A 25,328-nucleotide genomic window follows, 5' to 3' on the forward strand; every position below is an offset into this window, starting at 1 on the left:
CCAATTACAGTATTTAAGTTGTTGACCAATTTTTTTTTTTAATAAATTTATTTATTTTTGGCTGTGTTGGGTCTTCGCTGCTGCACGTGGGCTTTCTCTAGTTGCGGCGAGCGTGGGCTACTCTTTGTTGCAGTGCGCGGGCTTCTCATTGCGGTGGCTTCTCTTGTTGTGGAGCACGGGCTCTAGGCACGTGGGCTTCAGTACTTGTGGTGCACGGGCTTAGTTGCTCCGCGGTATGTGGGATTTTCCTAGACCAGGGATCGAACCTGTGTCCCCTGCATTGGCAGGCGGATTCTTAACCACTGCGCCACCAGGGAAGCCCCGGACCAATTTTTAATACTCTGTTTCCAAGCTTTCTATAATATTGTTAGGTCTTCTGCAATTCTTATAAACATATTTAAATACAGCCATATCAAATACTAAAGTGCCAGAAAGAGAGGGAGAGAGAAGGAGACAGAGAAAGAGAGAGAGAGGGAGAGGAGCTGTTTCCCAGACACTGTCCTGGATGTCTGGGCGCAGGTCGGGCTCCCTCATTTACTACCTCGGCACACGGATGCCCCACAGCTGCTTCTTCAGGTCTGAGCTGTCAGGGGAGGCAGCCCACCTCATCTATGGTGTGTTCCTCTGGCTGTGGCTGGGCTGCAGGTTAGGGGTGCTCCAGCCATGGCCTTCTCTCCCGGCTCCTGCTCTGGCCTGGCTGCCAGGTGTGAGGTAGGTGTCAAGTTGTTGTACCCACAGGAGAAAAGGAACAAGATGGCAAACCGCTTTACTCGAGAACCTTACGCCAGCAAACGTCTCCATGGGAACCAAACATTTCTAGAGGACAAAGTCGATCACGACTTTGAATCACTACTACATCTCAAATGGGTTCAAACTGGTGGCACAAAGTCCCTTTGGACTCAAATGTGAAAGAATGTAGCTTTGCAATTAGTTAATTGCTTTAATTCCTGCTGGTATGCTGTGCCCCACTGGCCCGATGTGTGGTCTTGGGAAAATCTCGTCACTTTCACAAGTCGGTTTCCTCATCTGCCACTGGGACTAGTGGTAAACCCTGTGTCATAGGGGTGCTGTAACGATGAAGCAAGTAAGCGTAGGGAACAGGTTTAGAACAGGGTCAGGACCCGGCACACACCGAGTAACTCCCCACCATTACCATTACCCAGGACCTTTTGAAAGATGTAAGACAGCAAGTCTTTCCCAACAAAATAGCAGAAGGAAACCACAACAGGCTAAAGCGCATTTCCGGTGACCCCAAAGTCAAGTTTTCAAAACTGAGATTATCACATATGAAATCTTTCAACTTTTCACAACTTGGATCTTCAATACCTGAGTTACCACTACTTTCTTTTTTTTTTTAAGTTGGAGTATTATTTTATGTATAACAGGGTAAATTTAGTGAAGTTATACAGGTTTATTTAAACTAACAAATGATTATGTGCCAGGATACCATTATAGACTGAAATCTGAAGAACTGGATGATTTCTCATTCTTTTTTCCTACAGAACATTTTTTTTTTTATTGAAGTATAGCAGAGGTACAATATTATGTTAGTTTCAGGTGTACAACAGAGTGATTCGACATTTAAATATATTATGAAACAATCACTGGGATAGGTCTAGTTACCATCTGTTCCCATACAAACTTATTACTGTATTATTGACTATATTTGTGCTGTACGTTACATCCCCATGCCTTATTTATTTTACAACTGGAAGTTTGTACACGTTAATCTCCTTCACCCATTTCACCCAACCCTCAACCCCCTCCCCTCTGGCAACCACCCATGTGTTCTCTGTATCTATGAGTCTTTTTCTGTTTTGTTATGTTTGCTCATTTGTTTTGTTTTTTAGATTCCACATATAAGTGAAATATTTCTTTCATTTTTTGTGTTTGTCTTTCTCTGTCTGACTTATTTTACTTAGCATAATATCCTCAAGGTCCATCCATGTTGTCACAAATGGCAAGATTCCATTCTTTTTTATGGCTGAATAATATTCCATTGTATATATACACAACATCTTCTTTACCCATTCATCTGTTGATGGACACATAAGTTGCTTCCATATCTTGGCTATTGTAAACAATGCTGCAACGAACACAGGAGTGCATATATTTTTTCCAATTAGTGTTTTTGTTTTCTTTGGGTAAATACCCAGAAGCAGAATTGCTGGATCAAATGGTAGTTCTATTTTTAATATTTTGAGGAACCTCCACACTGTTTTCCATAGTGGCTGCACCAATTTACATTCCCACCAACAGTGCACAAGGGTTCCCTTTTCTCCACACCTTCACCAACATTTGTTATTTGTGTTCTTTTTGATAATAGCCATTCTGACAGGTGTGAGGTAATACCTCATGATGGTTTTGATTTGCACTTTCCTGGTGATTATTGATGTTGAACATCTTTTCATGTGTCTGTCCACCATCTCTATGTCTTCTTTGGAAAAAATGTCTATTCAGGTCCTCTGCCCACTTTTAAAATTGGATTGTTTGGTTTTTGGCTATTGAGTTGTATGAGTTCTTTATATATTTTGGATATTAACCCCTTATTGGATATATCATTTGCAAATATCTTCTCCCATTCAGTAGGCAGGCTTTTCGTTTTGTTGATGGTTTCGTTCACTGTGCAAAATGTTTTTTAGTATGATATAGTCCCATTTGTTTATTTTTGCTTTTCTTGCCCTTGCCTGAGGAGACAGATCCAAAAAATAATACTAATACCAATGTCAAAGAGTTTACTACCTATGTTTTCTTCTACAAATTTTGTGGTTTCAGGTCTTAATTTAAGTCTTTAATCCATGTTGAGTTTATTTTTGTGTATGGTGTAGCAAAGTAGGCCAGTTTCATTCTTTTGCATGTAGCTGAAGAGATTGTCTTTTCCTCCATTGTATATTCTTGCCTCCTTTGGTGTAGATTAATTGGCTATATAAGTGTGGGTTTATTTCTGGGCTCTCTATCCTGTTCCATTAATCTGTGTGTCTGTTTTTGTGCCAGTACCATACTGTTTTGATGACTGAAATTTTGCAGGATAGTTTGATATCAGGAAAGTGATACCTCCAGCTTTGTTCCTCTTTCTCAAGATGCTTTGGTGAGCTACCACTGCTTTCAAAGAGAGCAGGGCAGAAACACTTAAAGTAAAAATGGTCTTGTCACTTTCTGACAGGTACAGAGATCTGTGCAGTGACTATGATACAGTGAGGTGCATCCAAATAAAGTTTGCCCTTAGCTCTCCCTCCCTATCTTCCCCATCCCCTTCTCACACATGGAGGCTCCCTGGAGCCGGCCCTTCCCCAGGTACCTGGACCCATCTCTGATCTCTTTGAAACTCACCCATCTTTCCCACTGTTACCTCAAGGCAAAGCAACGGATTCATATTCTGATGAAGTCATTTGTGGTAAAGCACCACTGGACAGTGATTACTTACCAAGTAACCTTCCTCTGTTATGAGTGTGTTATGCGGACTGCAGAAGGTGTGTGGGTACCAGGAGGGGTCTCTAATCCTGCAGCTACGTGGGAGATTAATGGGCCCATACGGAAAGGTAGGGAAGCCTCTGGCCTCTTGATGACTTGAGACTGTCTAGTCTGCCTCAGTACTGGTGTGTGAGGTTTAGGTGGTCTTGACTTAGTACTTTCTTTTCTTACTCTGCTTCTGAGTGCTGTGATGTAATAGCAGATAATTCTGATCTGCCGAGAAACCTGTTCTAACAGAAAATACAAAACCCACGATGGATATAGAAGAGATCAAATTAATTGAGCCTCTTGAATTAAGCTTATACGAGCAGTCAGGATTCATTCAGACAAGCTCAGAGTGATGAATGCACTAAGAAAGGGTACGTCCTCTGGAAGCAAGGGACAATGATACATCAAGCACCAAAGCCTACAAAAAATACTAGAAATAAACCTCAAACTATAATCTTAAGTTCCCACATGTCAAAGGAGATCCTGGTAGAAAATTGGTTAGGTTCTGGTGCCCGGATAGAAAGGTGCAGACAGATGCATCTACACTGACCGCACTCCTGCAGGTCCAGGCTGCCGTGTCTTTGTTGAGGGGCTAAGGTGTGGATCGCTTTGCAGGGGAGGAAACCAGATGGACAAGGAAAATGTAGCACTTCGGAGGCATTCCTGCTTCTGTTCTTAGTGAAGATCAGAAAGGAGGTTCGGGGTCCTTTTAGTCCAATGCCCCTCTGGCTTGTTAGAGGTGATAGAAGAAAATTGCTCTAGATGTAGAGGAACGAAAAGATGCTCCTTCTTTTGGCTCTGCTGTTAGAATCCATGGAAGGACAGGGATGTCTCCATCCTGGCAGGAACTCAAGGTGGTAACCTGCCTCTTTCTCTTCAAGTTTTCAGGTCCCTCTAGAAATGAAAACATAGGCATTATCTTTTTCAGCGCTTCAAGCCATCTCTCCAATATTAAGATGGAGTGAGCACCTGATTTTACCCTGAGTGGAGCTTCAGCAGTTCACGATTGATGGGGACAAAGTTGGCCTCTGCTCCATGCGGATCCCAGGTAAGTGTGAAATAGCTCCCCTTCCCTGTGCCACACCTCCAACCTGCCACACCCCCGCCGTCTCCGTCATCAAGCTGAGACCTTTCCATCATTTCCAGCTCTTAGTATCAGTGTTCCTGTGTCTCTCTTCGAGTTGCAACAATTTTGTTTTAAGCTCCCAGCAGAGAGAGAAAACTACTGGATGAAAATGAAGGTGATGCAGTAAGCTTTAGCATCAGCTAAAAAATAGGGTGATTCCCCTCGAGATGTGAGAGTTATTGGAAGGCCCCCACATCATTGTTCAAAAGAAACAACTAAAAATGCAGGCCCGCTGGAAAACTCTCATGGGAGGGAAGCCTCTTCTGGGTCGTCCCGGAGACATCTGAAGAGAGGCATGACTCACACAGGCCTTCAGATGCCAGAGGCTGCCGTGGCTGAGATGCTCTCCCGGGCCTCAGGGGAGCCGTCCACCTATCCAGAAGAGCCTGCTTCTCGAGCTCTGGGAGGAGGAGGAGCCCTTTCTAAAATCCTCCCACGTCCTCAGAGTGTGCCCTGGAGACTCCTGCATCGGAATTGCCAGGGCGTCCGATCAGACCCTCTGGACCCTCAACGCTAGCGAGCAGCCAGGGGGAGTGTCTGCACCCCGGCTTGGAGATCCATCACTGGGCTTTGCAGGGTGTGGGGCTGGGTTCACGGAGCTGCTTAGACTCACGCTCTGCCCTCATTAGCCTCGGCAGGGGGCTTGTGTGTGTCCCCTCACCTCTGATATGGGGATGGTCCTAGGACCCAACAGCCAGGGCGGTGCTGGGGGGAAATGGGCTGAGATGTCAGGACTCCTCTGTCAGAACCTCCCAGACTGATTTGGGAACCTGGTCCTCCCCAACAGCTCAGGACTGGGCCGGGCTTCTTCAACCTACCCCTGCAGCAAGCCTGGTCACATGGACCCTCTGACCCTGTGAGCAGCGTCGTGGAGCTGCACCTCCGAGGCTCCCTGGGCGAATGCAGAGGGTCCTGCACTCCCTGTGCCCACGTGATACCTCCCCCCAACGGCCCACATGACCCTCACCCCTCTCAATCCTGCTCACGGGCTGTCTGCAGCCACTGCAGCACGGAGGCTGCTCTTTCAAGCGTCTGTTTTCTGAGGGGGTGAGGGATTTGGGCTGAATTTTGGGCTGAAGAGCATTGCACAGCCCTCAGCGCTGGGCCAGGCGGTCAGCTAACAGCAAAATGGGCCCCAGCAGAAGTCCCCGGCAGGCCTATCTCCTAGCCTTGCCCTGCAATGGGCTGGCACTCTGTACCTGCAGAGGACACACAGCTATACGACAGCAGGGCTGGAATTCCAGCCAGGCCCAGTGCCAGTCTTGGGGCCTCAGCCCTGCTCGTAGCTCCTGATTTAAGGCAAATATTCAAGGAGGAAGAAGTGGAAATTAACACCAAGGCACTTGAGGAGTTTGGTCCTTCTTAGCCAATTGCTTTAAATTAAAAGGAGCATTTTAAAGGTCTTGATCTACCAGGACAGAAAGCAGATTACTGGTCACTGGAGGCCGGGGGACAGGGAACAGGGAGTGACTGCTTAATGAAGTCTTATTTCCAGGAAATGAAAATATTCTGAAACTAGGTAGAGACGGCAGCAGCCCAACATCGTGAATGGGCTAAATGCCCCCAGATTTTCACTTTAGAATGATCAGTTTCACTCTGTGTAAATTTTGCCTCAAAAAAAAACCCAACAAAAACAACAACAACAAAATACACCAAAAAAAAAAAAGGTCTTTGAAATTGGTCCAAGGCCTGACGTGGGACTCAGAGCCCGTGATCAGGTCCGCAAACACTTGCTGCGCGCCCATGGGGTGGAAGGCCGGGCTGTCCAGGCTCCTGCTCCCTAGGTGGGTGTCTCCCCCTGTCCTCCAAGCCGTTACGCTGGGGCCTGGAGTAGGCTGGGGCATTCCTTGTCCCTGGGGGTCCCATTCTTCCTCCCTCCATCACCAGGGCTCCCCCTGCCCGCCCTGGTCCTGCCAAGCCAGCCTCACTGACCCATCTCTGTCCTCCAGCACCACCCCCGACCGCCCACAGGGAGGCCCCCGCAAGGCACAGAACCGCCCAGACCCCTCCTGATTGGAGACTCTCCATCCCACCCTGGCTCCTGGCAAGGTCCAAACTCCCCAGTGGGCACTGGGGGCCTCCAGTCCAGACCATCCCCCCCCGTCTCCACACCCACACGTGCCCACCTGACTGGTTCCCATCCCCCAGGGCTCTTCGTCGGCTGCCCCTCCTCCTCTCCCCAGTTGGTGGAAGCACGTTTCCTTCACGTCCCGGCAACACTCGCCCTGTGTGTGCCCACCCGCCATGCCCACCCCGCCAGGGCCTTGTCTGTGGGATTAGCCATGCTCAGCCTGACACCCAGGAGCACAGAGTCATTGCTTGACAAATCGATAACTAATTGGTCACTTCCTGGCTCCGGACAGCAGGACTGGGGTCCCACGGAAGGGAGGCTAGAGGTGGAGTGACTGACGGGCACCAGCACGAGCCTCCAGGGCAGCGGGAGCGCTACACCCACCTCCATCTGCTCGTGAATCCAGTCCAGGAAGGAGGTGATGCGGGTGTAGACTCCGGGCTTGTTCACCTCGGCGCAGCCGATGCCAAAGCTCGTGGCTCCCACCAACTTCCACACCCTCCTCTCTTGACACACCAGGGGCCCCCCGCTGTCTCCCTAGATGACAAGGAAAGAGCAAAGAGCACACAACAGGCACTGCCATGGTGCGTCCCTTGTCCTGGTGGCAGGATCCCCTCCTTCACTGTACCACAAAATACAGCACGAAGATGGCTCTGCATTCACCCCCCAGCCCTTCTGGAACTGACGTGCACTCCTAATAGTGGGGTCCTTATCCTTTGGGGACGGTCCCCCTCCAGCCGTCTCCCTGCCAGATCTCGGGACCCTGAACCCACGAAGTTCAAGGCAGCTGGGGGAGCAGAGGGAGGATCTGCCCGGCCAGGGGCTTTGGCTGGACCAGGCGGTGCTGGAGTCTCGCCCACTGTAGCTTTGCAGACTGGATGCACTGGTTCCCACCTGCCCTCTGCCCCTCTGGTCCCTCTGCAAACTCCGAGACCCCTCCCACTGCCCCGCACCCAGGCAGAGGGGAGCGCTGGGTAAACGCTGATATCCTGAGCAAACTTCTTCCCACGCCCTGTAAATTTGCTTTCCAGTCAGTCACAGGGACGTGCTGGTGGTGGCCTCTCCCGCAGGCTGGGTCGCCACGGCAGAGCCTCGCTTTGCCCGCAGCGTGGCCCCCAGAGGCCACGGGGGGCCCCTACCTGGCAGCTGTCCACCCCGCCTTTCAGGTAGCCAGCACAGAGCATGGAGGGGGAGATGATGCCGCCGTACACGTCCCTGTGGTTGCAGATCTTGTTGGAGATCAGAGGCACAGCCGCATGGTTGAGGACCAGGGAGGCATCGCCTGGGTCAGAGCAGGGGGCGGTCCGTGTGGTGCGGTGGGCCCCCACCGGGAACTCAGGGGGCCTGCGTGGGGGCGGGGAAGCCTGGAGGTGGATGGCCTTAGAGCTCTGCCCCCTGGGGAGTGGGCTGGGGGACCCCGCTGCTTCATGTTAGGGCCACTCACTTCCCTAAGGTCACCAATGTGGGAGGAGGGGGGCAACTGTAGCCAACAGGGACCCCCCCCCCGCCCCGCCAGAGCCTGTCCTGGGCCAAGCACTTGACCCACACCAGTCTGTTTAGTTCCCAAAATAACCCAGGTGACAGCAGGGAAACTGAGGCACGCGAAGGTCCCACTCACAGCTTTGGGGTGGAACCTGGGGGTGGTCAGCAGAAACTTGTACTCCCAAAGGCATCCACATCCCAACCCCTGGAACCAGGGACCGTGTCACCTCCCAAAAGGGACTTTGCAGATGTGATAAGACCTTGAGATGGGGACACGATGCCGGGATCTCTGGGTGGACCTTAAGTGTAATCACAAGGGTCCTTCAAAGGGTCAGAGAAGGAGATGTGATGATAGAAGAAGCAGAGGTCAGAGGGGAGAGAGATTGGAAGATGCTGTGCTGCTGGCTTGAAGGTGGAGGTGAGGGCAGAAGCAAGAGGTGCAGGGGCCCTGGAGGCTGGAACACGTGGGAACGGATCCTCCCCCAGAGCCTCCGGGAGGATGGCAGCCCTGCTGACACACTGATTTATGACTTCCGACCCCCGTAACTGTAGGGTAATACACGTGCGCTGCTTTAAGCCACTAAATATGGGGTCATTTGTTACAGCAGCAACAAGAAACTAACACATCTGTGGTGGGTCAGCCTCGCCCCCCACCCGAACGGATCGACACCCTCTAACTTCACCTGCTTGTAAACTGTGACCTTCATGTCTTACAGGCTCACCACAGGGCACACCCGCCTCCCATTCCTCTCATGTCTCAGCGGCCGGCTGGGGGTCTGCGCTACACCCCGACCGGGACACGTGGGCGGGGACATTGCACTGGGACCCTGGGGAGCAGGCCCACAGCCCTCTCGGTTCTAGGCACCCTGGACTCAGAATCTTGATTTCAGAACACTGACCTCCATCCTCTGTGGCCCCCCAGCCTGACGTCCAGCACATTTTCCCATCAGGAAAGTGCTCTTCGGAGTTGGGCAGACAGACTGGCTGGATCATCTCTGGAGAGGAAACAAGAGCTTTCAAGCCCGTGGCAGCTGTGGTCTGAGAAAACCGTCTTCTCAATGCCTACCGCTCCGGCAGCTCAAGCCTGCTCCCAGAGAAAGGCCAGGCCCCTGGTCGTTGGGAAGCTATTTGCTCAGAGCAGGGACCCCTCGCCCACCAGAGCCCTGAAACTTTAAGACAACCCTAGACCGTGGCAACATGAGGGAGTCTAGACCAGGGGTCAGCATATTTTCTATAAAAGGCCAAATAGTTTATATTTTAGGCTTGGCAGGCCACGTGGTCTCTGTTTCAACCCAAACCTCTGCCACAGTAGCATGAAAGCAGCCACGGGCAGTGGTGAACAAATGGGCCAGGCCGTGGGCCAATAAAACTTTATTTACAAAAGTAGGCAAAGGGTCCGATTCAGCCTATGGGCCATAGTCTGCCTGCTCTTGTTCTAGACCATGGGCACGCTGCTTTATGGACCAACACCGCGTGAATGTTCCCACCCCTCCTGACACATCTGGAGGCGACGAGCCTGCCTGCCCACGTGGGCTGTGTCACGTAAGCCCTCCACCAAAGACTGTCACGGGGCCTTCACGTGACTGCATTCTGAGACATGCTAAGCTTTTGGGGTAGGACAATAATGGAAAGGTAGAGAAGGGATAAAGGCACTCATTTTAATTTTTGTCCAAGTGCAAGTGTTAGCACCTCCTTTTTTATAACCAAGGGTCATTAATCATAATTAACAAACAAACACCACCTTTACAATTTCTCTTTGTTTCTCTAGAAATATTTGTTTCCAGGTGTGATGTGTAGAGAATTCTGTGTGCTGTGTGATAGACACCCTGTTGATTCTGCCAGGTCCAACCTGCTGCTGGTCCTGAGCCAGGATTCTGCTCCAACAAGGGGCCTTGTTTATTATACTCTGCTGCTCTCTGAGCTGCTCTAATCCTTGGGAAGCAGAAGGGGGCTTTTACTTATTTAGCAGTAGGCTCATATGCTTTGTTGCATCTGCAACATCTTGGAAAGTTCTGTCCTGTGTGGCTTTTCTGGTGTTTTTGAAACCTCCGGGAGTCAGGACTTGACATTTCTGTGGAGAAACAGAGCCTCTGAACTCAGCAGCTGGCTGGGAGAGAACGTTTCTGAGTATTTCCAGGAGCTGGAGATTCCCAGTGTCTTCTAACTTGTAAAGAAAGGGCTGCAGGGAAGATCCCACCACAACCAGCTGGCTGGCCTGGGAGGCCCTCTCTTTCTCAGCCAAGGTAGAGACACCAGGCAGGTGGGTGGGGACGTCACCACAATAAGCACGAAACAAGAAAAAGCTCTTTGTTCCCATGGCCTGAGACCCCCTTCTACCACCCACAGGTACCAGGTGGTCTGGCCTGGGGAAGCCCCTTTCATCTCCAGGTGGCACCAGCAGAAAGAAAGTAGCACACGTGAGGGCCCCAGTGGCCCCAGCCAAACCAAGTTGACCAAAGCAGAACCACAAAGGCTCTGAAATCAAATAATCATCAGAACCACAGCCCACAAAAGCAGGCCAGGACCTGCATAGTGAACCTGAACAGGGTGACCGTCTGCTAAAATTGAAGATGTATGTCTCCTAACACGATGGCCCAAATGTCCAGAATGTGATTGAAAATTTCTTATGATACCAAGAACCAGGAAAATCACAACTTTAATGCAAAGAGACGGTCAACTGAGGCCAACACGGAAATGAATCACATACTGGAATTATCTGGCAGAGATTGTAAGGCAGCCTTCATCAACATGCTTCAACAAGCAATTCAAATTCTCTTGAAACAAAGGATAGCAACAAAATGACAGAGACCCAGACGTACCGTTGAAAGTGACAGGCCTGGCCAGCTTCATGAGGGCGATGTCATTGCCCAACCTCTTTGGCTTGTATTTGCTGTGGTAGATGATTTTTTCCACCAGATGGGAGGGGGCTGGACTGTCCAGCAGGGAAACGAGGCCCACCTGGATGGTCCATGACTTGGGGAGGTAGAGACTAAAATGAGAAAGCCCCAAGCACGTTAACCCACGGACCCCTCAGGTGCCCCGAGAGCCAGTGCCAAGGAGATGCCAGCAGACGTCCCCCCCCACCAAGCCCTGCAGAAGCACAGACAACCCTATGCATTTCCTAGACAGGCCTTGCTCTTTGCACCTCTGGGCATTTGAGAAGTGAGCTGAACTTTGCTCCCTGTGAGGGTCCATCAGGGTCTGTTCTCCACCAGAAACCGAAATAGAAGGAGGTGGAAATAACGGGGACAATTGCCACTGTGTTTGGAAGTATTTTCTGTGGTTTTCTTCCACGCCACACCCCTTGAGAGAGACTCAAGGCGGGGTGGCTCTGGGGAGACCCCTGCCTACCCTGCACCATCCCTCTCCCTCTCGGCCACAGCATGGTCCACTGTGATGAGCTACGGGGAGGCCTAGGGCCTTTACATTGCTGGGTTCCCTCCTGCGAGAGCTTCCTTCCTCTTCTTTCTCTCTTTTCTGTAAGAGCTGCAGGCCAGAGGTCCTTAAAATGAGCCCGGGGTCACCAGTGTCACCCAGCTGATGGAGCTGGATCCACAGTGAAGAAGGAAGGTGTCCCGCCACGTGGACATTACTTTGTGACCATCCGGTCTGTTTTCCTGCTTTCTGGACCTGCCCTGCTGTAGACCACCCAAATTAGCCCTGTCCCAACATGGCCCGCACTGGGATGGGGGTCTGCAGAAGATGAGGACCCCCCGCAAGGAGGTCAGGAGAACTCACTCATAAACACAGTGGGCAGCAGTGACGACCCACACGGGGGTGATGACGGACCCTCCGCACAGGTGGTAGCCCTGGAACTGCAGGCTGGCCTGCCAGGGCCACTGCGCCAGCAAGGACACGTTGCCACCCACGATGCGCGGGCTGGCGCCCGTCCTCAGACCGCAGACTGCAGAGGGAAGGGAGGGTCAGGGGCGGGAGCTTTGGTGGGAGCACAGGGTGAGGGATGGGGGGGCAGGTCACCTGCGGCGTGGGACAAGCAGGGTGCTGTAGGGGTGCAGTGGGAAAAGCCCGTCAGGACACAGAGCCAGGTATGGCAACCCCTTGCCTGGGTGCCTGCCCAGGCTGGGGACGGGCCCTAAGCAGCCCGGGCACATTTTTCTGGCAGGAGGGGCGGGGAAGAGAAGGTGACAGAGAGTCAGGCTATTGGAGCCACCACGGAAGGACAGGACACCGTGCGCCGTGGTCCTGTCTGCTGCTGAGAAGTCGCCCAGGGCTCTCTTCACCCACCTGGCAGATGGGGGTCACAGAGTTCCCACCTGGCCCCTGGGAGGAAGGGGCTGCCAGCAGAGCGGTCCGAGGAGCGGGGAGGGGGGACAGAAGCCTGTGAGCCAGGGCTTCCTTCCGCGTCTCTCTGCGCTTCTGTAACTCTCACCTGAGCACCTCAAGGTAACCACGCGGCCCGAGGTGCATCCCTCCCTAAAGCGGAAGAAGAGCGCGCTTAGTGATAAATACCCGAGGCCTGTGAACTGAACACTTCTTGTTTTTTTAACTTAAATCTCGGGGTAAAAGAAAAATAAACTTTACTCCCCTGCTCTTGAATACAGATTACAATTTTAGTCTATAAAGAAAAAACACCACGAGAGTGAGGTCCCACAAGTCACTATAAAACACGTGACTACAGTGAGGTATGGTGTGTGTGAGCGGGTGTTGAGTATTTCTAGGCTTTGTATAGCTAATGATAAGAGATGCATAATGAGCTATATTATATACATATACACTGGTGTCCTTTGCATGCCAGTTTTACCCCGATGTTCTTCACTGGCCCCTGCTGGACACAGTGTCCATCGGACGGCGTGGCAGGCTCTCCTGCCACAAAGTCCTTGCAGCTTGGGACACACGCATGTCAGAGAAGACCCCCCCCCCACCTCCAGAGCTGAGATGTGATTGCCCGGGAAATGACACACACCCTCCCCTGCATGGGTGGGTGCTCATGTACAATCCACCCTGGGATCCCTTTGTAACTTTCCTGCCTTTATAGCCCCAGTCCTGTCACATGATCATGCAAGAAAAAGCTAGTGTCACCAGACTGAGGTTTTAGGGCCCAAGAGAGGGGCCGTCCCTGCAGATTGCATGTGGGTTCAGGAGCGATTGTCAGTTACACAATAAGCAGACAGGCAGTTGTTTCCTGGAGCAGAGAGAGCACTCCTGTTGGGGTTTGGTCCAAGGAGTCAGGAAGAGCATATGGAACGTGGGTTCAGAAAGCCTGACGTACCTCCGTGCACCAGACAGGTGACCCCTGTAAGCTTCAGGTACCTGACTGTCACTTAAGGATACCTTGTTTTACCTTCCTTATGACTTCTTTGGGGAAACATGTAATACAAATGGTGAACATTAAAGTACTTTGTAAGTAAAGAAGGATACGTTTCTTTCTTAATTTCTTTCTTTCTAGTATTTTTTCTCCTCCCTCCCTCGCTTCCTTTCCCCAAACACATCAGCAGCGCCCACTGTGTGCACGGTGCAATGCTGCATTTACGACATGCACATCACAGGACCCCTTTACCGTCCTTCCTCCCTCTCTCTGTTGGGCTGTATTTGCCTGGTTCGGGATTAAGTTCTTGTACCCCAGCCTGGTGCGTCCACCCATCTAACCAAAGTGGCCAACCCCCACCTTGCACTTGGAGAACACAACCTCATGCACAAGTCCGGCGGATGACTGGACATAAGTGGACACAGCGCCACCTGGCCGCTTACCTCACGTACACCGAGTGGTGTAAAGCGGTCACTTTGTCATCTGGCAAGAGGTGATTGATGGAAACGAAGTCCTCTCGGAACTGCTCCTCGAGTGAATCCACTCTGAGCGTGTCCGAACTCACATAGCTGCAAACACAATGGAAACGCAGACCCGATGTGTGGAATTCACTCTGCAGCAAATCTACCTGGGCTCAAGTCACAATCATACTGGGAGGGGAATCATTTTGCGCCCCCAAACCATCAATGGCTTCCTTCTGCCAACTTAGCAAGGTATTCCAGACCTGGAATAGTCTGGGGCGGCCCTCTCCCCACAGCCCATCCACCCACCGCGGGCTCCAGCCACATGCGAGGGAGGACCACTTCCTGACGTAGCTGGGTGGACACTCCTTGATGCATTCAGCTGAACTGACCTTTGCTTGGCCTGAAGCAAGCCTCAGAGGGAACAGAACACAGAATCGGGTGGAGTGTTTTCAGGTGAGCACCAAAGTGGAGGTGCTGAGCGCCCCAGGTACGATAGGCTGGGGGTGGGGGGGATGAAAGACTTTCCCAGGCTGCCCAGAGCTGGCAGGGCTCCCGTTACAGAGACATGAGCACCTAGACGGAGAGATTCGGGGGCACCAGGACAAGCCAGTGTTTAAAGGGTCAGGAGACAGGTATGGAGAATGATGGAAAAGAGGGCATAATATTTTTCAAATCAGGCATTCAAAGAGTTATGAGATGGGAGGTCGTGGAATGAACAAAAGACAGAGTCGCTGGCTTGCTTCACTCGCGAACTCACCAGCTTATCAAGCGTGATTTCATCAGGTGATTGTAAACGCTGGGGGGCGGCGCGGGCAGTCTACGTGGTATACAAAGTCCAGCCAGGTTTGAGTTTTGAGAAAAATGTAATCCAGGCAGCAGCAATGACCCTCCCAGCCTCCCCAGGTATTGCTCAACCTGCTGATACATCAGGCACCAGATGAAAGAGCCAGCTGTTACCGAGACAGAGATCCTGATACAGGTGGGCTGGGCTACCAGTGGGGCAGTGGGGGTGACACAAAGGGACCCCAAAGGCTGCACCTGGAGCCCCATAAGTTGTCCAAGCCTCAGTGGTAACAGCAACCAGGACCACAAACTCTTCTAGGGCGTCCCTGTGGTCCAGGCTGGCTTCGAAGCCCCAAGATCACTTGAACCTCACAGCGACCCTTTAAAGCTGGTGCTATTATTCACCTTATTTTTGAGGCCTCAGTCATGTGACAGGGCTGCACGTGTGCTGGGATTTGGACCCAGGCAATCTGAGTTGCCAGTCTATCTTTTTTTCTTTATCACAGACCTCTGACACAGGATGCTGCAGAGCAGAGGGGATCAAAGGAGGGCTTTCAAGAGACAAATAGGAAGAATAAACGAGAAAGGATACAGAAGTAAACCTTAGAACTGAAGAAACAGGGAAGAACAGAGCAAGTTTAGAGGGAAGAAAATGGACAATGTTGAGGGGACAGACTGGAAAATTGCATCCTCCAGACTTGCCCTGAGACGGAGCAAGGAAGGACCGTCTCAGCAGACGGCTGGGGTGCAGCGATGCCTGAGTACTGCCGGGAAGGGTTGGGGGAGGAGAGAGGGGCCGCTGGGTCCTTCTGCAGGACAGAGGGGAGGCCAAGGATTCAGGGCGGGGAGGTGGTCCAGGAGGGAGAAGCAGGGGAGGCAGACGGGAAGAAGAAGGGACGCCCCCTAGTGAGTCCAAGGAACTACCTCCTATGGAGGAGAAATGCCCAAGGGAAGCTTTCAGCTGTGAGCCGTGGTGGTGGGGTTTGCGTGTGCGTCTGTGTAATTGGTGTGTGTGTGATGTGATGTGTGTGCATGGTGTGTGGTGTGTCTGTGGCATGTGTGTGTTTGTGGTGTGTGATGTGGTCTGTGTGTGTGTGGTGTGTAAACTTCCTCCTTGCCTAGGAGGAGTCAAGTCTACATAGTTCCTGAAGGCAATTGTGTGAGTGCTTTTGCTGTTGTCGTTGGGCAGCTGATTTCTGAATCCAGGTTGTCACGGGTGAGAAGGAGGCAGATCTCAGGGATACAGGCTAGAGGGTGTGTTTCACTGGCTTTGGAGAAAAGAGTTGAGAATATGATGCATCAGATTTGCGAGTCAGGGCTCCCTGGGCTCAGAGCGTGGAGGTTTTAGCGCCCGTTTCCTTGGGCGCAAACAGGGATGCCCACTTCCTGAGGAGAGTGTGGGTACTCAGAGCTTGCTGGTTTTGAACTCCAAGAATCCGGAACAAAGAGGAGCAGGAGTGCAGTCCTGGGCACCCAAGGAAGGTGGCAGCTGCCAGGGGCCCGAAGGAAGCGGCCGCGTCAGGGCCAAAATGTGTCGCCCCAGTGCAAAAAGCCACATAGGCAACACAGAACGCTGAAACGTGGAGATTCCACTGCAATAGTTCTTTCTTCCACCTGTTTCTTTCTTCCACCTGTTGCTAATCAACTGTTTTGAATAACTGGACATTCACTAAATTGCTGACTTTTCGAACTTGGCTCTCTGGGGCTCCTTGGGAAGTGGGACCAAGCTGGGTGGTGTCGGGAAGCCGCCCAAAAGCTGTGGCCTGAGGAACTGGGGCCTCAGTCCTCAGCTCTGAAGCTCTTTATTGAATATTTGCATCTAGGGTCCTGGTCTGAGACACCCCCAAACACGCTAGGTCCCATGTGACCTTGAGCAAGTCACTTAGCATGTTGGGACCTTGGTTTGCACACCTGTGATGTCAGGCATCACGGGGTTGCCATGGGGATGTCGAGGTGCCTTGTGCGTGCCCAGCTAAACGGCAGCTGTCTGCCCTCGTCGTGATCACTGCTCATGTCCTGCCCACTGCTGGGCACTCTTTGAATTACCTTGGAAACCCCAGCTGGGCACAGGCAACGGTAGCGTGGTGACTCTTCCAGTCCTCAGAGCACACGGTCCTCCAGGTGGCAGCCGTGAACACCTGGAGCGCGGCATTCTGACCGCTCACGCGGACTGGCCAATGCACAGGAAGACAGGTCGTTAGTGGCCTGAGGGACCCTGAGACCCGGCAGAGTTTCTCTGCAGCCAACCTAGACCCTCCCGTGCTGAGTCTGACCTGCCCCGGGTCAGTGCCCCACCCACACAGGGCGGCCACAGTTCTTATCGTCTGGACCCCTGAGCTCTCTTGGAGTTCTCTTCTGCTTGCTTACGGAGTCTCCCCAACCCAATTTTAGCTCCACGTAAGGGCCCTCCCTTAATACCCAGTCCAGGGTCTCCTGGGGTGAATGCCAGTTGGATCCCATAACTTAACAAAGGCATAGCCTTGGACCCATTTCTCAGATGGGAAAGGTCAGGGTCGGGTTGTACTGACATCCTCCTGCTTCTGCAGTGAAAAGGCATGACCTTACCACATCGGTACTCATCTTCCCCGTCTTTGCAGTCTGACACTCCGTCACATCGAGCCGTCAGCTCAATACACTTAAAAGACGACCGACACCTGTACTTCCCGGAGCAGTCAAAGTGGACTGAGGAAAGGAGGGAGGGGGTCGAGGAAGGGCTGCTTCAGTGCGCAGCACTGACAACCGTACACCTGCCACGCAGCCTTGAGCTTGCCCAAGCGTCATGAAGGCTGCGTTGAAACGGCACCACTGCCAGCAGCCTGTTTCCCTCAGCCCAGTTTCTGTTCCAGATTCCAGTGGGTGGGGTAGCTGCACCCCACCGTGTCTCCCTAAGTGACCTCAAGCCACAACTCAAGATGAATTTAGACTCCGGTGGCTCAAGGTCCAGAGAGAAAGTGCATGGCTGTGGCCGACTGGCTAAGCTGGCTGAGCAAGGAGCCCTGAGTGAGGACCCCTGGCCCCCAATCTACCTCCTGTCTTCTCTGACCCTGGACGAGAAGTGAGGGAACTGTGGACCCCAAAGCCGAGCACGTGGAGAGTTAAACTGATCTGAGATCCGCCTATTTGAAGAGTAAATGCAAAATTGTTCCCTATCAGAGACCATTCAGATGACTCTCTTTCTCAAAAGCCACTTGCACCTTATTTGAAACCCCGCTTGGCCTGGCATGAATGGCCTCCTTGTCTCCTCCACCAGCTCCCACCCCCTCCTGCCTGTGGGTTCAGTTTCATCAGCTGCCTTTGGCCACTTTTAACTGGGCAGGCTCCTTGGTGACAAAACCTCCAGCACAGCCAAAGGCCCCCGCTGGGGCCCAGGTCGGCTTCACAATCCTGCAGGCAAATAAAGCTCAAATCAGCAAACCCAGAGGTTGTTTGCCTTAGTAATTAGGGCTGTGTGGCGGGCCCAGGTTGGTGTGAGGGGGGAGCCCGTGAAAGTCTAAACGCCTGAACAGGTATTTGAGAACCTACTAAATAATGGATCGTACTCACTGCCCAGACCAATGGCCAGCGCTAATATCAATGCAATTATCCCGATGACAATGATGGGAAAGAACTTCAGTGGCAGCAGAGACAGGATCTGGGCAGCTACCGCGTCGGCATCTAGAAACCAAAAAGCGGGGAGAGCAAAAGGCCACGGAACAGCGAATCTGAATGAAATAAGACAAAACTTAGCTATTCATCCCCCCTGCCCTCAGTGCAGAGAATGTTCCAGCCCAAAGAGAGTTGACTTAGAGAAATGGCCGCCTACCTGGGGGCACATTCTCTAAAAGTTGAGCCCCAAGCTCCCCAACACCAGCCCAGCTCCATCCGTCCTCGGTTAGGGGATGGTGTGATGGGTTGAATTGTGTCCCCCAAGAGACATGTTTATGTTCAAATCCTCAGAACTCAAAATATCATCTTATTTGGAAATAGAGTCTTTACAGAGGTGATCAAGTTAAATCAAGGTCATTAATGTGGGCCTTAATCTAAAATGACTGGTGTCCTTATAAAAAGGGGAAATTCAGACACAGAGACGGACACACACAGAGGGAAGATGATGTGAAGAGACATGGGCAGAAGACCATGTGAAGATGAAGGCAGAGATTGGGGTGATTCATCTATAAGCCAAGGAACCCATGATTATCAGCAAACCCCAACATCTAAGATGAGGCAAGGAAGGATTCCGCTGCAGGTGTCAGAGGGAGCAAGTCCTTGCCATCACCTTAGTCTCAGACTTCCAGTCTCCAGAGACAATAGATTTCTGCTGTTTTAGGCCACCGAGTTTGTGATGTTTTGGTGGCCCTAGGAAACTAATACGGAGGGGAGGTAGAACCCCAACTCCCAAGGATGTTTTCCTACAGAGGAAGGCAACATGTAAAACCCAAACAGGGTGCTTTCAGGAGAGAGAGAGCTGGGATCTCTGAGAGGGTCACCAGATGATGTGCAGGTCATTCTCCACCAGTCCTGGGCATAGACACCGAAGGCCTTTATTACAGACCATCTCTTGGAGGATGCTGGCAGAGCAAACAGCCTTAGAAGACAGAGATAGTGTCTTTCTCCAGAGCAAGGGACAGGTTATTATTTACTGTCTGGCTTAATAAATACCACCTCTTCCTTTAGGACAAAGCTTGTGTGGGTCTGTTTGAAGCCCATTATAAAAGATGTGGATTCCCTCAGCTCAGGGTTCCTCAGCTGTGATGCAGACCCACTGTGTGTACAGCGTGCACCTGGGCTGTTCCACATTGCTGCCGAGGGACTTGGCGGGCGAGCGTGACCTACTCCAACAGGATGCTCGTGCCACCTGTGCTGTGTGTACACGTGTCTGAGAGGAGGGCTGTGTCTTCTGCCAGCATCCATGGGACTGGGGCAGGCTGACTTGTTAGCTTGCAAGTAGGGTAAAGCCCCAGACCCTTCCCAGTTCTTGCCTACAGAACGAGGCTGATTTGGTAGAAAAGAAGATGTGAAGAGCTTAAGATACCCAAAAGTGCAAGCCTCTCTGGACAACAGGAGGATTTCCACTGGCAACGTTAACTCTCAGGAGAACAGGCCATTTCATGCAAATTATCTCATCAGTCCTGAAAATACATCTATGCTGAAGTTGTCCTCTCTTATAATTAGGAAGGTTAGAATGTAGGAAGGGGAGGAAGCTTTCCAGGCCTCACAGGACGACACAGGACGGAGACTGCCTTGGCCTCTCTTCTCCTGCTCTTGGAGATGTTGGGCTGAGAGTCTCCCATGGAAGAGCCAAAAAGAGGCTCCCTGTCTGTCTTTGGAAACCCACAACTTCATCCTCTGGCTCTAAGGACTGCGATTATAAAATGGTCAGTACCCTTCCCGGTTGCCCAAAACAGAAGCGAATTGGAAAACAAAAATGGAAAAAAAGAAAGTGATGAAATGGGAGGAAAAGGAGAAAAGAGTAAAGAAGGAAAAAGCAGGAGCAGAAAGGGAAGAATGGGGGGATAGGAGATGCACATCAGACTCTGTGCCGTGGGTATGGAGCGGGGCGGAGGGACCGTCCGCACGGTCCTTGTTTAGCCTTGGATGGAGGAGCCGGCGGCTTGTTCCAGGCTGCGCTCTCAACACCTAGAACAGCACTGGCCATTCCACAGTCCTCATTAGATGTTAGTAGATTGAAGGAATGGATGGATGGATGGATGGATGGATGGTTTCCGGATAATGAACGTGGCTTTATCTCAAGGCCAGAGACCAGTTCCTTTCAGGATGACCAATTTAGAGTCAGCAAAGCGGACCCCTCCCCTCCACCTCCCCCGCCTCCGGAAGCCTGCCCCAATCAGTCACTCTCCCTACTGAGATGCCGGCTCTCCAGTCACACTTTAAAACTCAGCAGGAACCCCAGAATGACTTCTCATCATTCTAGCTGTTCTGTATCCTAAGAGTGAGATTTAGGAAGTGAGCCCCAGTTGTAGATCCAAAGATTGTCCTTCAGTTAGCACCTTTGTATCAGCTCACATTTGCCACTTTACGGCTCCTCGGCCGCGTGCCCTGTGGTCCCACCGTGGACCCCCTCCTCCTTGCCCTGTCTTTGAGGGTTTGCTTGGAATAAAAAGCAAAAGGTATAGCATCTCTTCAAAGAAGGAATGCAAATGATAAACAAGCACACACACACAAAACCTTCAACCCCTCCAGAAACGAAAAAAACACCACAAATTAGACATAATTACATATCACCTTTGCAATGTGTTATTATTACAACTACTACTACTATTCCCACTGCAGTCCAAAGTGAAAGGAAATGGATCTCCACTTAACAGTCAATAAGAGTATAAATTGTGTAAACTTTTTGACAGTCAAATTGGAAATATGTACCAAAAAGCTAAAAAATGGATAGAATTTTTGACCTATTAATTCCACTTCTAGGAATTTATCCTAAAAAGTCATCATAGATGTACACAAATCTCTATGTAAAGGACACTTAAAGGAGTGACCTTGATAATACTGATGCACGGACATATGGAAACAGCCTAAGGGACTGACAAAAGGGAGGTGGTGAAATAACAAATGGTATAGAAATATCTAAAATGATAGAGGAGAGGGGTCGGCAACGTTTTTCTGTGAAGGACCCGATAGTAAATGTTTTAAACTTTATGGGCCGTAAGTGGTCCCTGTCACAACTTCTCAACTCTGCAGCTATGGCCTGAAAGCAGCCAGACAAAATGTGAATAAATGGGTATGTCTGTGTTCCAATAAAACTTTATTTATAAAAACAGACAGTGGGCCAGATTTGGCCCAGGGGCCATAGTTTGCCAGCCCTTAAAGGCTATTTAATTATTTAATGTCATGGAAAGATGAACATGATATTTTTAAGTTAAAAAAAAAAAGCTTCAAAATCATACAAATAGTACAGGCAGACTTCATTTTACCACGCTTTGCTGATATTGCAGTTTTCGTAAATTGAAGGTTTGTAGCAACACTGTGTAGTCAGATAAAGGCTAGCATTTTTTAGCAAAGAAGTTAATTGTTTAACTAAGTTAAAACTTAATTTTTTAATTAGGGTATGTACATTGTTTGGGGGCATAAGGCTATTGCACACTGAATAGACTATGCTGTTGAATAAACGACTTTTAAATGTATGGGGAAACTAAAAAAATTAGTGTGAATCATTTTATTGCAATATTTGCTTATTGCAGTGGTCTGGAACCAAACCCAAAATATCTCTGGGGTCTACCTTCATATTTCACTTCCAAAGAGAAATACAGATACGTTGATAGGAAAAAGGCAAGAAATAAATAATAAAGTGCTAATAGGTTTATCTCTGAGTAAGAGTAAAATTGTGGGTCATCTTAAAAAAACTTTGATTAACTGTATTTTCTAAATTTCTATCATAAACAATGCATTGGTTTATTTAAAAAGAAAAGTTTAAAAAAGTTTTTATTCCTTCCCATGACTAGGAATTAATCATGAAGAAATGATCAAAAATTAGCAGAAAAGAATATGTATAGTGCTATTCGTGTTATGATTTATATTATAAAATATTAGAAACAATTATACGTCAAATGATGACAAAAATGGCTATGTAAATTACACACCTACCTGACCCTATAAAAAAGGGCATTTAAAAAACAAAAAAGCACATGGAAAAACGCCTGTCTGCATCTGCACTGCCTGTGAGTGTATACTTATGGGCAAGGACACGGAGAGAATAAAGAAGATGTAAAAACTAGCTAAGTTTGGGTGGTTAGGTAACTGCAGGGTGTTTTTTCTTTCATTTCCACTGATGCTAACTTTTGAAAAGCATTTGTAAATTGTGTATCTTTTCCCTTACTTGAAACCTCTTCTCCCACCTCCCATCGGTCCACATCAGTTGTCCAGGTGGTTTAAAAGGAATCGTTAGTGCGGCCCCCGTGCCGTGCTTTCTGGAACCCTAGCCAGGGGCCCCAGATGCCCCTCTGCCCAGCCCCTGGGCTCAGTCTTCCTGGCTGCAGCCGGGACCAGGGAGCTACAGCTTCCTGTGACAAGTCCTGATAGGCTCTTTGCCAAAAAGATCCTATCCAGGCATGAAGGAGTCCGCCGTTTCTCCAAGCATTTATGACCCATTTCCAAAACCAGCTTTCCTTCCTTTAGTTGCTAGGAGCAACTCCGTCCCCTGCTGTTGAATTTTAATCTAGGCATCTGATACCGTTAGGGCAACCAGCTTATTTTAAGTTTTCTGGAGGGGCTGGTGACCACTGATTGTCAGGAATTCCTGGAGGGCTCAGAGATTTCCTGGCCAGGATCTGACCCCTAACTCCCAGGGGCAGCTGGAGCCTCGATTTCTGAAAGCCTCCATCCAGAGAATTCCAGCACCTATCTCCCGGGAGTTGGCAAGAGGCTGAACAAAGTCACGGTCCCCCTAACGCCCCTTCTCTCCAGGATTCTGCAAACACGAGGAAGCGGCCTGTGGGTGTGAGGGCTCCTGGGGAGACATTTCTCCAGGGGAACACTCAGCCACGTGGATCATCTCTGTGGGGGAGGGGAGGTGGGGCAGAAATGAAACCTGGTACCACCTACCTGGTGCAACAGGACTTATTTTCAAATCGTCAAGGCCGAAAAGCGACCTGAAGGAGAAGGGGCCTTCGGCAGCAGGTGGGTCATTTTCCCCCATGGTGACTATTTCAGGACCTCGGAGACCAGGCTCCACCTCCACCTCCTTCGCAGGAAAGAATAGAGAGCGTTTGCTTCCCTATGTATAGTTTTAGCATCCAACGAATCTTTGTCGTGTGAAATCTTTGAAATCTGACAATCCACATAAAGAGCATTCAGTGCCAATAAATCAAAACTATTTGTCCAGGGAGAATGCATTTTTTTTTTTTTCTGAGCCACAGCAGATAACAGAGAAACGTCTAGAGTGACCGAAACTACGAATGTAATTCTGCCAAACGTATGACTTTCCCATTATTTGTTCAACCAATCTTCAAATCAATTGAACAGCATGTCTCTAGAGATATGCCCTTTTACCATTTAGAAGTTAGTTACCATTATTTTTCAGAAGATAAATTACTTTCAAACACTTTCCTTCTCTATTTTGTCCCACTTAAACTTGACCCTTTGCCTGCGCAGGTGATACACCTCCCATACTATAAGAAGTCTGGATACTCACATAATGTCCGTGCCCCCAAAATGCAGATAGCACCAAGGAAGGGACGCTCACCCACAGTATTTGGAGCTTCCCGTAAACACAACCTTTTCCTGGCTCGCACAGGCTTGACCTAATTAAGGATGAAAGTATCCCCGCCCTCTGGGTGCCCAGTGCCCCCCTTACCTCACAAAGGGAGGAGTCGCTGGGGACTGCGGGCTCACCCAAAAGCTACACGGGGGATCTGTTTCCTCCAAGAGAATTCCACCTATCGCGACGCCGGACAGGTCAGAAGCCTTTGGAAGTCATTTCCAATAACTCAGAAGAGGGGCAGAGGGAGCAAGGAAACAGTCCAAATGTTCCCAACTAAATTCCAGCTCACTCTCTGAGGAATCAGGCATGAGCACCCCAGGAAGCTGCTTCTGCAAAGTGCTAAAACCTAGACATTCCAGCCGTCATATAAACATAGATACTTAGATCACCCATTGTTATTTTCTCTCCATTTACTTGTAATGTTTGAAATTCAAAAGGGAACTATTAAGCCACTTAAAACAATCTCTGTCTTCATGCTGTTTCACGTGGTCATGGGAAAATCTAAGCAAGAGTTATGCACTAAAGACGTTTATTTCATTTCCATTGCAAGAGTAGCTTTGAAGAATAGCTTAGGAAACTAATAATTCACACTCAGCATTTTTTACCTTGATTCTTGCTCGTAACTGCTGCTTACTATCAGCCTGTGGCAAATTCCACAGCCTAGCTTTAGAACAAGAATAAGAATCAACAGCAAAATGCTTTCTGAAACAGGGAACCTAGGTAAGGGAATCCCTTCCCAGCAGGTCATGGTTGGGAGGTTTCACATCCAGAAATGTTGAGAAGTCATCTTTTAGAAGCGGCTTCTCTCCCCTCCACCACCCCACCCCCCCGCCCCCTGCCCACTTCACTCACCATTTCTGGAGCCGCCATCATTAAAAGCAGAAATAATTTCCTTTCTCATTATAAAAGCAAGCGTGATGGTAAGCAGGCTGCCAACAGGATAGTCCAACCGGGAAATATTTCCACCGAGGCACTCAGCCTTGTCGACTCAATCATCGCGCAAATGGCTTGATCACGGGTCTCTGGGTAACCCTACCTGGCAGTGACTATCAAGTAGCCACTGGTGGTTGACTGCAGAGACCAGAGAGGGGAAAATGTGGCTCGCCTTTAATTAGTTAAGTAAGGTAAGCAAACCTTTTCAGAAACTTCTCATAAGAGAGGATTTGGGACACAGGCACTCCTTTTATTTAAAAGAACAGGCAGGTCCTGCCCAGTGCTGAGCAAGCTCACCCAGCAGGGCAGAGAAACGCTTTGGTGGGGCTTTCTAGCCCCCCGTGTGTGCCTGAGCTCAGGTTTAGACTTGCAGCGCTCTGCAGACAAAAGACAGGGGACCCGCAGCCAGCACTCTACAGAGACACCTTGCCCGTGCCACTCTGCAGAGTCCTCTGTGTCCCAAGAGGCTTCTGCACACAATACGGCTTAAAGATGTGTTATCAGGAAAGCACAGAGCCCTGCTGCTGTGGGCAGGGGACTAGGGG

The 25,328-nt window shown here is 50.2% G+C and overlaps 1 protein-coding gene across 2 annotated transcripts; it reads right to left on the reverse strand.

Moving 5' to 3' along the window:
* Nucleotides 1–4,335: 4,335 nt before the first annotated feature.
* Nucleotides 4,336–24,720, reverse strand: TMPRSS3 (transmembrane serine protease 3). 2 transcript variants are annotated; one of them, XM_007172695.2, is made up of 14 exons: nt 23,782–23,904; nt 23,193–23,331; nt 18,195–18,305; nt 17,217–17,333; nt 16,698–16,821; nt 13,848–13,973; nt 12,529–12,572; nt 11,877–12,042; nt 10,958–11,127; nt 9,038–9,133; nt 8,822–8,824; nt 7,796–7,938; nt 7,041–7,193; nt 4,336–4,353 (listed from the first exon to the last, which is right to left on the reverse strand). In XM_007172695.2, exons 2-14 carry the CDS (start codon nt 23,284–23,286, stop codon nt 4,336–4,338), a joined length of 1,365 nt encoding a protein of 454 aa, XP_007172757.1. In that variant the 5' UTR covers nt 23,287–23,331; nt 23,782–23,904. The 2 variants fall into 2 exon arrangements, with proteins under 2 accessions (XP_007172757.1, XP_007172756.1); XM_007172694.2 differs by lacking the exons at nt 8,822–8,824; nt 23,782–23,904 and adding an exon at nt 24,694–24,720 and having other exon boundaries at nt 23,193–23,328.
* Nucleotides 24,721–25,328: the final 608 nt, after the last annotated feature.

This window comes from Balaenoptera acutorostrata, chromosome 4 (assembly GCF_949987535.1).
Source record: "Balaenoptera acutorostrata chromosome 4, mBalAcu1.1, whole genome shotgun sequence".
Lineage (NCBI taxonomy): Eukaryota > Metazoa > Chordata > Mammalia > Artiodactyla > Balaenopteridae > Balaenoptera > Balaenoptera acutorostrata.

Coding starts and splice junctions, on each gene's coding strand:
- TMPRSS3 (XM_007172694.2), bottom strand. CDS start 24,720: ATGGCGGCTCCAGAAATGGTGAGTGAA. Junction 23,329..24,693: donor CTCCAGAAATGGTGAGTGAA/GTGGGCAGGGGG, acceptor CCTGCGAAGGAG/GTGGAGGTGGAGCCTGGTCT. Junction 18,306..23,192: donor AATAAGTCCTGTTGCACCAG/GTAGGTGGTACC, acceptor TTTGGTTTCTAG/ATGCCGACGCGGTAGCTGCC.